Raw genomic sequence first — 15,054 nt, forward strand, 5'->3', positions numbered from 1 at the left:
TCTGTCCACATATTAAAGTGTCCTTGAGCAAGACACTGAACCTCAAAACTGCTCCCAGTGGATGGGCTGAGCATCTTGCATAGCAGCCGCCTCCATCGGTGTGTGAGTTTGCGAATGCGATTGACAACGTAAAGCACTTTGGTGACTGTGTGGTGGAAACAGCACTATATTGTAGTGAAACCATTACCATTTAAAGCACACCTATAAAATTGACCTGTCTTGTACCAATAGGAAATTTATTTCCTCATTTACGATTAGCTTAAAACAAGGTAATATAAAAAAGAAAAGAAAACGAATTTGTTAGATGTGATAGATGTTTGGCCCCAGCATGATGTGTTCCAATAGTTGTATATGTGGGTAAATAGTTTGTTAGACTGTAGGAAGTAGGGGTCATTGAGGTTGAATCTGTGTCTTAGCTGTGTAACAGCTAATAAATTAGGGCATAATTCACTTTCCTGCTGGCAAACTGGAAGTGATCCATATTATGAGCTGTCTCATCTGAAGACTACAGCTGACTCACTACTGCACAAAATAGTGACACCGATGACTGATGTGCCTGAAGCACTACAAGAGAGACACACCCAACTCTGGAAAACCACAAGAAACATGACAGGAATCCTGACTGACGGGCCATTGTGCAATTCATTAAACACATTTACTGAATGGTTTGCATCATAGGTTTATCACTTTGCACCACTCAAAGGACACGGTTGGTCTGCAGAATAGAGGAGTTAATGTTTTGCTGGAGATATGGAATAGATGTCTAATTCTAGCTTTGTTATAAATGAATTCATGAAGTCTGAAATGCATTTCGACGAATACATAGAGTAAATCATATATCACGGTTTTAAATGAGAACATTCTCCAAATTCTGATCAAAGACCTGTTCACCCCATAAGATGCTCACTGCCGACCTAACTGGTTCTGAGCTGTAAAATGCTGTGCAGCACACACCAAAAAGGGTGGTAGTTGTTCAAACGCCTCAGATACGCAACTCAGCAAACGGTCTGACGCATCATGGCATGTGCCACACCTTAAATAAGGCAATTTGGGGACTCGCTCAGGGTCGTACTATAGAGACATAAAGTGGTCAATTAATGCAAAATGTACCTGTTGGGGTATAGGAACAATTGAAGCAGCGTGGCAGCCACCTACCAGCCTGGGGGTCAGGTAAACTGCAGCCAGACAGAAGCTCGGTACAGACCAGAAATTAATCTGTCTTTGCCCACAGATGCATGAAAAGAGCTGTTCCGGATGAATTGCCTTATTTTAGTTTCTCCCCCTAATTCAAGTTCGTCATTGTGTTTGCATGTCTAAAAGATCGAGACGGAGCTGCACACTATCTGATCTCAGTTATTTAATTGAAATTCTCACGAAAACATCACCTTTTCCAAGCAAGTACCAAATACATATTGTACACAATCTCATTCCTCTGAACGCAAGAAGATTGCAACATTAAAAATTTACAGGTTTTAAAAAGCTGGAAAATCTAAAGAATGGCTTATCCACCGACACTAATGTCATGAAATCTGTACAGTGAACAACCACTAAAACCAACACTGAGGCAAACTTGAAACAATGAGGTTACATTCATAGCTTCAGTGCACTTGCATTCAAATCGATTCCACATTTTTTTCTTCTTGAGAACTTTGCTTTGGCTCTTTTTATTTTTAAAGACAACTGATTGCTTTATCTCTTCAACAATGTTGTCAGACACGTTGCTCTACGTCCAAAAGTACACAGATAAAGATTTGCATCACATCGCATTTGATCAATAAATGTAAACTTCTGCAGGTGATTTTCAGACAAGCATAACAAGCTGCGTTTTTCAAGTAAGTCATTATAATGCATAGTTACAAGTTCCATATATGCATTTTCAATCAGGCTGGAAGAGCCACGGTGAGATTGTGCTTGTAAAATACTTTGTGCCTTGAAATGGAGGATCTTGGTTGAGTTGTATGTTTTTCCCCAATGGGACCTCTTATGTTTATCGTCTTTCAAAAGATGCTGAGCCTGCTAACACACAGCACAGACTGCTTGTGATTCGCCACCAGCCTCATTGCTGTAAAAGTGTTTGAAAGGATTAGATTTGACGGCTGCATGGGACAGTGGTTAGTACTCACATCGAGAAGGTCCTGGTTCAAATATTGGCCATTTTGTTTCTTTTCACAGGATTGCTTTAATGCAACAAGCTAATCCATTTCACAATCAAGACTTAACCCGACAGGCCACCAGGGTTCAAACTAAAAACTGTGTCAATGTGATGATATTAAATGAAACCAAACGAGTCCTGTTCAGAAAAATGTCTAAATTGTCGCAAAAGCCATTTGTTTAAAGTGTTACTCAAGAAAATAGATTTACTGTCTCATTTCTTATGTTCTCTTGTCGGCCTCGACTCATTTAGTTTATGAACCATCGATAGTAAATCATATATAAACACAACATTTAGAACTCACGTTGAACAACCCTGTCCAGCGTTGATGCAGAGTAAATGAGCATTCTGGATAAAATGCACTTTGAACATTTATTAATATTTCTACCTCAAAATGATTGGTTCTCTCCATCTCATTTTTTACACAAGCAAGCGAAGGCCTCCATGAGGAGTGGTCACCTAGCCGTTCAGTCTCTGTGTGACCACCTCTCTGTACATGATGGAGATGTACACGAAGAGAAGCAGGATTACAAAGAAATCGTCCATGAAACCCAGAAGACCGAAAAGGGCTTCCGGCAGGATGTCGAGCGGCGACGCCAAGTAGGTGAGGGCACCAACCAGGCAGAGCAGGATTCGAATCCTGAACATCCAGAAGAGGCCACCCACAGAAAACATCTCCCGGAAGGCATGGCGGAGCAGAGTGGGCACATCCCGCAGCCTGTCCATGTACTACAGGAGCAAATGCAGACAGGGGACACCATTAAAAAGCTTGTTATATACATACATGGCACCTCAGTTAATACCAGTGTTTACATTTGTGTTGCATGTCAAAGTTCATGTTTTTTTATGGTCAAAGGTACAGTGCAGCAGTCATTTTCTATCGTGCATAATACTTTTTGTTTCTAGCAGTATCTAAAAAGGAGCTAATCCAAACATGAATAAAAGTAGAAAGCACATCAAACACATGACAGTGCAAAGTGAATTCATCTGGATCCAGTCTACTCACGGATCTTGGCTGGCCGGAGAATCTGCGGTTATAATCATTGATGTCTCTTAATATAAGCTGAGGTACTGCCTCGCCATCTTGGACCCTCTGAGGGGACGCATGCTCATGAAAGAGCGGAAAGACCAAAGTTACCTAGGAGAGAACAAAATACAGTGATTAATTCAACCACAAAAGCCCAAACAGAGGGTGGACCTCTACCAAGACTTTCATTTATACAACGATCACATTTCTTCAATGGCGAGCAGTGGCATGTGATACTGGGGAAAAACTAATTTAAATAGTGCTTTCACACAGACGCAACTGGCAGTATCAACTCACGTGTAAATCTGTAGCTTTGGGGTAGTAAGTAACATTTTGTATTGTCAGAGAGACACACTTAATAATGCTAAATGGCATCTTCAAAGAGGATACAGCTCATTTGCGGCATCATTTAACTAGAATATATGATTTTCTTTGGTCAGTTTTACATGACTTTGCAAAACATTTGAGTGTACGATTGCCATGTAATAGTGTTTATTGTATCTACTCACTCAAATTAGTGAAGTATAAAAATGTGTTTCAAAAAACAGTTTGATTAAAAGTCAATTTATAATTTCTTTTTTTATTAGTGAGTGCCTTATACAAACCAGGCATCACCACGGTGCCGAAACTTCAAAACAGGTCTTGCACATTATGAACATCCGTTAGAATCAACAGCCACAACAAGTCTTACTATTTGTCTGCAGATGGGACAGTTAATGGCACCCAGCCAGGTGCCATACCTCCAGTAGGCTATAATGCAAGAGCCTAAGAGGAAATAAGGACAAGAGTGGTCTTCATAAGTAAAGCAAAAATAGGAAAACAACAAATAACAACACGTTGTTTGTGTGCCTTGCCTGTGTGTACGGAGACGCACACGGGAATTATGTGTATGTTTGCAGTTGCAGGTGAATTTTGTATTATTATACAAGCAATCCAAACGTGAACAAATTAAATGAAACTTTGAAATTTCATGGCAAAAACATTCTTTTGTGCACGTGATATGCAAGTGAAAGTGTTTGGTGTGGCTTTGTGCATATTGACAGGAAGTGTACGCCGAGTCTTACCACAGAAAAGATGTCCACAGTTGGTTTCCACAGGCAGAACAGCCTGTTGTAAACACACTGGACATGACATGTCGGTGTAGTACTGATGCCGGGTCTCTGCCTGAGGGTTTTCATCCTGACAAAACATCAATTTCAAACAAGCTGAAAACACACGCTAAGCTGTCATGTTCATTAAATAGAGCAGATTAGAGATCTGACAGAAAAGTGTTTTGTTTCTTCATGTAACCGTCAGTATGGCGGGAGGAGCCGGGGCTGCGTTTCCTCTTTACCTGCTCTGTTTGGAGCTGTTGCCTAACAGCTCGAACATGCTCTTGATTCTCAGGATGGATGTTCTGCTGCTCCTGTCTGCACAGATCAGATTAGATCAAAACGCAGAGATTTAGCAAAGCAATGAAATTGCGAATGAAAGTAATGAATGGAGATGAGTTTTAATATTAGAAATCTGTGAAATGTGGTTATTTCTCATAAATTATATCAAAAAGAGGTCAAACGTCTTTCTACCTCCTCAATTTCTCCCGAGTTTTGGCTTAAAGGGAAATAGATGGGGAGTACCAATGAATATTTATCTGATAAAACATAGGTGTCTTTCAAAAATGGAAAAGGAAAAAAAAAAAGATTTCATCACATAATTCCCCAAATCTACACACACCAGGCTAAGTAAGTACTTAATACAAGTGATCAATCTGAACTGAGCACGTACCTGCAGAGCAGTGTGAGCAGCCCTGCGAGGAAGGCCACACTGAGCACCACCACGAATAAGACCTGGTTGCTGACACCCTCGATCAGAGTGTCCTCGTCTTGGATCAGGTAGTCCAAGTCCTCACATTGATTGTCCTCCATCACCCACACTCATAACCAGGACATCTAGAAATCACAAAGATACAACATTAACATGATATTGACAAGTAACCAACATTTAAATTGTTATCATTCAATAGCAGAGGCACACAAATTCATTCTCAAGTACAAATGCTGGCGCACTGCAAAACGAACTGCAAAACAAACTTTCCATTCAGGGTTCAATGATGAAACACACAAAAAGTACCGGAGATAAAATAACTTAAAAATCCCTGAGATAAAATAAGGGGCCTAAAAAACAATGCAAGAATAAATAGGTGGAAATAGGTTAAAACAGAAGAATAAATAAGCATTTACAGCGCTCCGTTCAAAAGACCGATGGCGGTGGGAAAAAAACAACAGTTTTTGAACCTGGCAGTTTTACATCTCAGGCTGCGGTACCTCCTGCTTGAGGGGAGGAAAGAAAACAGTCACCAGGCAGGGTGAGTGGGGTCCTTAGTGATGCTCAATGCCCTTGATAGGCAATGTTTTTCTGCCAAGTCCCCTATTGGTGGCAATGAGATCTCAATGATCTTCTCAACGGCCCTCAGCACTCTTCAGTTCTTTTTGGTCAGAGGCGGTGCTGTTCTCATGCCACAGAGAGATGCTGCTGGTCAGGATACTCTCTATGGCTCCTCTGGAGAAAGTGGGCTGATGTGCTCAGATGAGCTCTCTTCAGACACCGCAAGAAGATCAGGCGTTGATAATCCTTCTTGGCGATGGAGAAGGTGTGGAGAGCCCAGGTGAGGTAGTTTGCCACGTGGACCCCCAGGAATCTGGTGTGTTGCATTATTTCCACTGTGGGGTCCATGATGTAAAGTGGGGTGTGCACTGGCTGTTTCATCCTATAGTCGATTACCAGTTCTTCGGTTTTTTTCCGACATTCAGGATCAGATTGTTCCCGTCACACCACTAAACAAAAGCCTTCAGTTCCTCTCTGTCCTCCTCCTCCTCCCCTCAGATGAGAACCACCACTGTTGTGTCCTCCGCATACTTTATGATGTAGTTAGATTGTATATGGGTTACATTAGGATGTGCTTCATTATGAGTAACCCTTGTAAAAGAAACAAAACCATAGATTGACTTAATGTACTTCTTTTCCCATGTAACCCAAATCCTAACCTAATCGAACCAATGGAACGTCAAAACACAGCATCAACCTTTTCCCAACTAAATATTTTTGAAGTATAGGTTCGTATATTAAACCAGTTTATCCAGTATCATATGAGGGCAAACTGCATTTATTAACTACATAAAAACACCACAGTCCCCTTATGTCATCTGTTGAATTTGAATGTTTTGTCTGATAAAACATATAAAAAAATAGTCTTTTATGATGATTTTGCTCTAAGTTAATTCCCTTAATCAGCGAATTAAGTATTGGTTTTAACACATCTGGCGTTGGTTCGGTGTACTTCTCTATTTGCTGAATATAATGTGTAATAATCCCCAAACAAACACTACTTGTAGACTGAAGTGGCCTCCAGTGTTTGTTGTCTTAGTATTATGAGCTTCTGTTAATCGCCGTCAGCCGAGTTAGCAGGAAGTAGCATTGACATTTTTGGAGTATGTCTACAGCACAGATCTGTCAAGCAGTTCCAGACAAGACAGAAGACTGCAGCAAACAAAGCTGGAAACACAACGTGGAAAGAGGAATCACACCACCGATCTGACAGATCACGATAAACGACCTCGCCTACCTACCAGAAGTCCTCCTTCACTCGGGAGCCTCTCATTCAAAGGCCGACCAGTCTGAATGAAGCGATCCAGCACTGCAAATGTCTTATAGAAGCTGAGGAATCACCTGGAGCAGAGAGCGATCATTGTTTTCCTGCTGCATGCTGATGTGTCTGTTTCTGTTTCAGTCCGACTGCAATCCAATTTCCTCCATTTATTCTACTTATTTGCTGTTTGATCACGAGCGACAAAGTAACTTCAAAGGTGCATTTCGCCACCTGCTGTCCGGGAGGGTGTACTATCATGACTTTTTTCTTCCAAGTCTTTATATATATATATATATAAAATCATTATTATTATTATTAAAGAACAAAACAAAGACAATTCACAGAATTCGATATTCAGTTATAAACATCTTAAATGCAAAAAAAACCCTGGCCTCCTTTATGGAATATCTGCCTTGTGACATTTCAACAAAGAATAGAGTTCATCTTTATGTCTGGTTGGCTTTAAATTAAAGTTTTTCCCAAAAAAATTCTGGATCTCCGCATTCGGAAATCAATAAGATGAATGTATTTTCTCTTTCAAGTCAAGTAAATATGAGTAGACCTGTGTTGAATAGTGCAAAGAAACAGGATATACAAGGTAATTTGCTGGATCTATTTTTTTTTTGGTTCAGCAGGTGGACAGCCTGAGGGAAGAAGCTCCTTGTCATCCTCTCTGTGTTTGCCTTCAGGCAGTGGTAATGTTGCCCTGATGGCAGCAGAGAGAACAGTCTGTGGCTGGGGTGGGTGGGCTCACCCGGAGTCTTCCTGGCCTTTAACCTGCATCAATTGTTGTAAATGTCCTGCAGGTTGGGGAGGGGGGTTCTGATGGGGCTCTGCTGAGTGGACCACCCTCCTCAAGGCCAAGAAGTCCTGCTGGGTGCTGCTGCCCATCCAGGTAAGGATACTCCCTGCCAAGACACTTCCAATGGTGCAGGTGTAAATGTTTCTGAACACCTTTAGAGGTCGAGCGCTGTCGAGCTTCTTCACCAGGCTGTTGATGGAGAAAGATCACGTCAGGCCCTCTGTGATGTTGACACCCAGGGACTTGAAGCTTTCCACCCTCTCCACCTTGGTCCCATTAATATTGGATGGGTGGTAAGCCCTCTTCTACCTGAATCTTCTACAACATTATAGTTCAACAAACGTTTTTGATTTTATTTTAATTTGTATTTGCACACCAGACTATCTGTCCATCTTCTATACCACTTCATCCACTACTGGTGTAGTGGTTTGTATTCTCTCATGCCTTGTGTATGCATTAGAACACCAATACAGTCACTTCCTACAATTGGTGGTTTATTCTGGCAAAATAATATTAGAAATAGTTCTCCAGATCAGTCTACAAGCTTCTAGAACTTTTACAGAGACAGCATATGATGACTGAAAATAGCTGGGGTGCTATAGCCAAGCCCAGATACCTGTGGGCGAGGGCATGGTTACAAATATCAGTAAATGGTAGACTAAAATATGTGTTTCATCCCACTATGTCTCCTTTCACTTCAGGGACTGAAAGCTGAATTTCCATATGCACTTTTTGGTACAGTAAATGATATACACTGATTAAAAACAAATAAGAAGTCTCAAAAGAAAAGAGATAGTTTCATCCACAACAAATACACAAACAAAAATAAATTTCACATTATTAGAAATTACATGTATGAACAAGTTAATTAAGAAGAAAGAAAGAAAGAAAGAAAACATTTTTTAACAAATAAACGCAACATTCCTATACTTTTTTTATTCACGTCTGCAGTTCACACGTCGGTGGTAGGGGGCAGTAGAGTAACAAATATCCATTTACTGATGCATCTACAAGAAGAAGTAGAAGCCTGGCCGTATGGTCCCTAAATGCGGGATATCGAACAGTCTTCTGTAACAAAACGCGTTTGTTCTTGTCCATCTCGATTTCATTAGAGGCAAAATGCCTCGTTTCGCACAGTTAGTCATGGGTCCAGCAGGCAGCGGCAAGGTAAGGCTTCAGCGGTTCACTTGTCCTCCGCGCTAATAGTCTTGTTATGCTATCGCGCTAACGCGAGCATGAGGTTTTGTTTTGGTCACCACGGATCAACTTCAATCTCAAAGTTCTTGTTCCCTTTTCAGAGTACGTACTGCTCCACCATGGTCCAGCATTCAGAGTCGTTAAACCGCTCGGTTCAAGTGGTCAATTTGGACCCAGCTGCTGAGCATTTCGACTATCCAGTCATGGCAGGTGAGAAAGTTGAGCTTCAGAATCAGAAGGTGGTTCGAGTCCAGTCGAAGACGTTTGAGTTGTTCATGTGTTATACCATCTGTAAACTGGAGTGTTTATGTCCAATATACTTCTTGTAGAGCATTTGTAATTAGTAATAACTGTGTGGTCGCAGTTAAAGGTATTTATTTTCCCTAGCTTGTTCAGTCTAGTCAATACATTCAGTTCAGTTCAAAATAGATTCATGTGTTGTATTCCGTTCCAGTATTAACAAGGTCAGTTCCACACAAAAGAAGTCTTGAAGTTGTGCAAACTGTAAAGAAATTAATAATGTATTATTAATGTATAATTTAACTATACATTTGTCTTAGTGCAACATATCAAATGTTCTGAATCAGACAGTAACTGGTCAGTAATCATGATTAGGAATGAGAATAGCTTGTGAATCTGTCAGAGATTAAGATTTCCTAACCGGACAATAAGAGTAAATAGTACAAAAAAAATTGTCATAACTATAAGCACAATGGCATTTATCGATTTCACAGTGTTGGTGAAATATATTCAGGTTGGAGGTTTTGAGGTTGTTTTCACCGTTACATTCTGTGCACTCATCTTGTTTCTGAATTATCAGACATCCGCGAGCTCATCCAGGTGGACGACGTGATGGAGGATGACTCTCTCAGATTTGGTCCTAATGGAGGCCTGGTGTTCTGCATGGAGTACTTTGCCAACAACTTCGACTGGCTGGAGGAAAGCCTGGGTCATGTTGAAGATGACTACATTCTGTTTGACTGCCCAGGTGAATGTCTCCAGGACAGATGTGCCAGGCAGGCAGAATCCTGCTTACATGCTGCTCTTTGCACTCACTTTTGTGAAAGCTTGTTGCCATGTCTACTTTGTCAGTCGGCTCTTAACAAGTGGTCTCGTGTTCCAGGTCAGATTGAGCTTTACACACACCTGCCTGTGATGAAGCAGCTGGTGGAGCAGCTCCAGCAGCGGGAGTTTCGAGTTTGTGGTGTTTTTCTAGTCGACTCTCAGTTCATGGTGGAATCTTTTAAGGTAAACATTTCTTAGTGTCTTTTCTTTTTAACGTATTCACTTTTTTTTCTGAACACACCTCATTTGTGAAGCTGGACTTTAACTTATTTTTGCCACTGCAGTTTATCTCAGGGGTCATGGCTGCGCTGAGTTGCATGGTGTCTTTAGAAATCCCTCAAGTGAACATCATGACGAAGATGGACCTGCTCAGCCCCAAAGCCAAGAAAGAAATTGAGAAGTAAGTTGTATGTGAACACGGTGCACTCTTGAATGAAGCGCCAATAACACCCACTGTGAGATTCGGCCTGATTGATGGTTTACTAAGTGGAGAATGTTTCTGATAGTCTTTGAAATTTAGTCAGTGAGAACACGTATTTAAAATGCTATGTTCATTTTCACAAGGTACTTGGACCCAGACATGTACTCAATGATGGAAGACAACTCTGACACCATCAGAAGCTCAAAGTTCAAGAAGCTAACCCAAGCTATCTGCGGACTGGTGAGTGGAGTCCACGATGGGGCATAAAGGTGAGATTCGGACCACTGGATCCTGTATCAAGACAAGTTTTTGTTCCCAGATTGACGACTACAGCATGGTGCGGTTTCTCCCATTCGACCGCACAGATGAAGAAGGTGTTAACATCGTACTACAACACATCGATTTCTCCATACAGTATGGCGAGGACCTGGAGTTTAAGGAGCCAAAGGTGGAGGAACAGATTTTGCATTTCTTTGAAACCTTAAAAATGTCTCAAGAATAAACACAGTTATAGCTCGTCACTGTGTGATGGATCAAACAACAGAAAAACATTAAAAGTTGCATTTCACTTCCTTTAAATGCATCACCAGATTACTTTTTCACACCTGCGGTAACTCAAAAGTACCCAGGAGAAAACTTGTGATGTAGTCATGATGCATTTGATGCTTGATTTCTTTAAATTAACCCATGCCTTTCCTTTTCTACAGGATCTGGAAGAAGAGCCTGCTCAGCTTAATTATGATGAGATTTTTCAGGACAAAGCGTACAGCTGAGGAGATGTGGAAGAAAGACTGTGGAAAAAGGCTGAGGAGGGATTCATTTGAAAAATCCCTGTCGAATGCACACATGGCTGGAAGCGGACGCTAGTTGGACATAAAAACTGGACATGAAGTGTTATCTTTTCATGTATTTTCTTATTTAAAGCTATTTTCTGTTTGGATGACTTGAAATTATGAATTTCAACCTCTGTGTGTTTCATTATTTTAAGGAGGATTGACAGTTTCAACGAATGTTAATAGGCATTTGATATATATTTTTAAAATAAAAATGGATTGAAAGACACATCGTGTGTATATGTGGGTGGAGGGAGGGAGTGGAGGGAGCTGGTGCCCCCACGTGGCCGCCACGCTGAATGACACATGGGCACTTCCTGAAAGCTGAAGGGTGGGACAGCGGAAACAGCGTCTGGACGTGCTGGTATCTTTTTCCTCAGGCTGAGCAGTTGGACTGATATTTATCATTCAACATGCCGGTAAGTACATTTCAATCGTTTATTCACAAGCAGACCTACGTTTTGCAGCGTTTCGAGTGAACGAGCCGCGTAAATAAACTACATTTGATGAGCGAAAGGCCTCGGAGCGAGCTCGAGCTGGGTGTCTTTAGCCTAGCGGGCTAGCTGCATTAGCATTTAGCTCTAATTCCACCAATGTTTGACAAATTCGCTTCAAACTTGGCATGTAACGTCTTTGGTAGGATTGTATTTGTTGTAGATAACACCTGGTGCGGTGTCAACAGCCCCGGGAGCAAATGGAGCGAATAGAAACGCGGATGCTGCCGCTGTTACCTGATAGAAATGTTTCCTTCTTAAGAAAAAAAACTGGTGACACCAACTTTTTTTGTGTTTTTTTTCAGGCGTATCACTCGAGTCTGATGATCCCTGAAACCAGGCTGGTGGGGAACATGGCTCTGCTCCCCCTGAAGACACAGTTTAAAGGCCCAGCCAGAGGAGACGGTAGGTCTATGTGATCATTGTGCGGATACCTCCCATATAGTCTGCTGTCAAAGTCAGCTTTGTTTTTTTTTTTTTCCAACCTTGTTTCTCAGTTCCTGTACATGCATCAGCTTCACTTCCTTATTTGGACTTAAGATTCACCCCTAGAAGTTTTATATCATCGATGTTTGCAACGTCTGTAAAACAAAATGCAAAATCTCTCGAGCTTTAGTGTAAAGCTGCAATTCATATTCTGCAGGAGGATCTAATACAGATAATAGATAATCTAAAGATTTTGAAAATATCATACTCGCTACCAGAGAGCCAAATACATATAGTACGTGTGGCTAATACATTTTGAAATCCGTTTTTAATTTCATGTTTTAATTACACAGTATATCAGGCTATAATATGGCTAAAGTGCTTTTCCTACTCCCAGAACCTATGAAAGCAATCATACATTAACTTTATTAAATTGGGCCCGCAAGCTGCCAGTTGCCTATATTTTTTATATTTTGCCATTCCATGATCAGAAACGAGAGCCAAAATGTTAAAAACAACTTATTGTAATGTCCTGCTGAAGCTACAACCTCAAAATATAATAAATGATTATCATAAATAAGATGCCAGTGTTTTTTTTTGTTTTTTTTAAAGAACTGAATTAGGACAAGAGGAACTGTTACAACATAAGAGTCACTGGACCCACACTGCTAAACACTACCTACTTTCAGCTATCAGTCATCCACAGAAAACCATAGAACTTAATTAAGTAAATTAGTAGCATTAATAAACTCATTAAGAGGGCACATGCCGACTGCCGTTGTCACAAGTTCTATTCTCAAATGTCTAGTCATTTTGAGATGAGGACACATCAAGACTTCTCCCATCAATCACCAGCTTCACCTTTTATATCATGTTTATTTAAAAAAAAGCCTTTTCCTTTCAGGAATCGACTCGGACATCATTGATGAGGCGATCTACTACTTCAAGGCCAATGTCTTCTTTAAGAACTATGAAATCAAGGTGAGACGTTTTTTGATTTGTTCTCAACGCCGTGTTTGAATCTGCACGACACTATCTTCAGCCATTTCTCAGTAACAGGAAAAAAACACAAGCAGTGAACAGCATGCTTGCTCCTGTACGTTTTCCCCCCCTGGTTTCTTTCGCTCACTCAGCTTCTTGGAGCAGCACTTTGTTCTTCCACATGCCCAAACTTGCTTCTCCCTTTCAGCAATGCAATCCTGTCATAGTTGCTGAAGATGTGAACTCCTCAGACTTGGTCTTCACCAAGCAAAGTAACATGCCGCAGTCCCCCCAAAAAATAGAAAAGCTAATAATGTTTGTGTTTCTCTCAGAATGAGGCCGACAGGACTCTGATCTACGTCACACTTTACATTTCCGAGTGCTTGAAGAGGCTACAGAAGGTACGTTAAATAGCTGTTGCAGGACACTTTTGGCAGCTTTTCAAAGCATCCAGAAGACAGGTTTTAATTCCATAAAAATAAATGTCTCACAGCCTGAATTGGTGTGTCTGTTTACAGTGCAGCTCCAGGGGACAGGGGGAGAAAGAGATGTACACCCTGGGTATCTCTAACTTTCCCATTCCAGGAGAGCCCGGGTTCCCTCTGAACGCCATGTATGTCAAGCCTTCCAACAAGCAGGAGGAAGGTAAATCAAATCGGCAGTATAAACCACTCTGAGAAAGCTTTTGACGTTTCCACAGTTTGTAGTATACGATCCTTAAAGTTCATTCATGCTATTTTCATTGCCAACACACTGCAGTAGCTCCCGTCACCCCCTCCCACTGGTCTTGGATTTCAATTAATTCAGCAGCACGTAGTGATATCAAACCACAAATAGCTGTGCTCAGCCTTGCCCCTCCAGCATTAAAGGTCAGAGGGAGAAACTGCTGTATTATGCTCACATGTTCTTCTGACATGCTCTTTTTGAATCAAATTACAGAGACAGTCCAGCATATGAAAACTATATGATGAAAAAATATACCCAAGCTGGCGGAATCTTAATCAGGCCCTCAGCTTTCTATTCCTGATAGACTTTACTGTTGCACCGATCAGTTTGAGGTTGGAGTGATACCGACGTTTGCTTTTTCAGAGACAATGAGGGCATATCTGCAGCAGATCCGTCAGGAGACCGGATTGAGGCTATGTGATCGCGTGTTTGATCCTCAGACAGACAAACCCAGCAAGGTGAGTCGAGAAAAAACCTAAACTGCAGTAACATGGCAAAAAAATCAATAAATAAAACTTTGAGTTCACTCCCCGATGCTTTGACCTACAAGGGTCAAATGAGTCCATATGTCCAGATTATAAACAAACTGAGTTTGTGTCCATGTTGAGTCTGAATCATTTGTTCTGGGACTGTTTTCTTATTTTGCTCCTTGATACAATAAGTCGTTTGCCTGCTAACGCTGTTTGTTTGTCTTTCAGTGGTGGTTGTGCTTCGTTAAGAGGCAGTTCATGAACAAAAGCCTGTCGGCTCCCGGACAGTAAACCACCAGGGACCTGCACTTTGTCTTTTTACACTTGCAAAGCAGATGGATCAGTTTTGGGGAAGGGTCGGGGGAACAGATGGAGACTGCTTTTGTGTTTAAATTTTTATACTCTTTTGAGTTTGAGAAATATTTCTTCAATTTGTCTGGATGTCTATCATATTGAGCTGGTGCTTAATTCAATAAAGCAATTATGGAGATTGGAAAGTTATTCTGTAGCCCTTTGTTTGTTATTGCATTTAACAAAAACTTTGAAAGACTTCATCCACTTAGAATGAGAAAGAATTAAATCAGATTTTATTAGACTCCAGAAAGAACACCAGATTATAAATTTCATTAACTTAAACACTCAACGTCCATAGTTACTTTATGACTGAGGTTCATATCGTGACGTGAACCTCAAATGGATACTAGTGTTACTTTGACAACATGGTACCTCCAACCAATCGTTGTCATTTTTACAAAAGATAAAAACTAGTAACATTTATCATTAAACACTGTCGTTCACAGCCATACTTAAAGATATTACTTTTCCTAGTAGTCAG

The 15,054-nt window shown here is 40.9% G+C and overlaps 3 protein-coding genes across 5 annotated transcripts; 2 read left to right on the forward strand and 1 right to left on the reverse strand.

The window, feature by feature from the left end:
• Window positions 1–624: 624 nt before the first annotated feature.
• On the reverse strand, window positions 625–7,012 carry rnf170 (ring finger protein 170). Of its 3 annotated transcripts, none has more exons than XM_080476692.1 (7): window positions 6,785–6,997; window positions 4,944–5,107; window positions 4,513–4,588; window positions 4,244–4,358; window positions 3,871–3,944; window positions 3,159–3,290; window positions 625–2,881 (listed from the first exon to the last, which is right to left on the reverse strand). In XM_080476692.1, exons 2-7 carry the CDS (start codon window positions 5,081–5,083, stop codon window positions 2,612–2,614), a joined length of 807 nt encoding a protein of 268 aa, XP_080332818.1. In that variant the 5' UTR covers window positions 5,084–5,107; window positions 6,785–6,997; the 3' UTR covers window positions 625–2,611. The 3 variants fall into 3 exon arrangements, with proteins under 3 accessions (XP_080332818.1, XP_080332819.1, XP_080332820.1); XM_080476693.1 differs by having other exon boundaries at window positions 1,342–2,881; window positions 6,885–7,012; XM_080476694.1 differs by having other exon boundaries at window positions 1,342–2,881; window positions 6,781–6,989.
• Window positions 7,013–8,599: 1,587 nt separating this feature from the next.
• On the forward strand, window positions 8,600–11,351 carry gpn3 (GPN-loop GTPase 3). The gene is made up of 8 exons (XM_080476335.1): window positions 8,600–8,773; window positions 8,905–9,013; window positions 9,624–9,791; window positions 9,927–10,051; window positions 10,153–10,268; window positions 10,433–10,529; window positions 10,609–10,737; window positions 10,997–11,351. Exons 1-8 carry the CDS (start codon window positions 8,726–8,728, stop codon window positions 11,060–11,062), a joined length of 858 nt encoding a protein of 285 aa, XP_080332461.1. The 5' UTR covers window positions 8,600–8,725; the 3' UTR covers window positions 11,063–11,351.
• A 72-nt stretch (window positions 11,352–11,423) lies between these two features.
• On the forward strand, window positions 11,424–14,720 carry arpc3 (actin related protein 2/3 complex, subunit 3). The gene is made up of 7 exons (XM_080476336.1): window positions 11,424–11,541; window positions 11,922–12,021; window positions 12,947–13,023; window positions 13,356–13,424; window positions 13,542–13,668; window positions 14,113–14,207; window positions 14,448–14,720. Exons 1-7 carry the CDS (start codon window positions 11,536–11,538, stop codon window positions 14,508–14,510), a joined length of 537 nt encoding a protein of 178 aa, XP_080332462.1. The 5' UTR covers window positions 11,424–11,535; the 3' UTR covers window positions 14,511–14,720.
• Window positions 14,721–15,054: the final 334 nt, after the last annotated feature.

The sequence above is a fragment of the Lipophrys pholis genome (assembly GCF_963383615.2).
Source record: "Lipophrys pholis genome assembly, chromosome: 12".
Lineage (NCBI taxonomy): Eukaryota > Metazoa > Chordata > Actinopteri > Blenniiformes > Blenniidae > Lipophrys > Lipophrys pholis.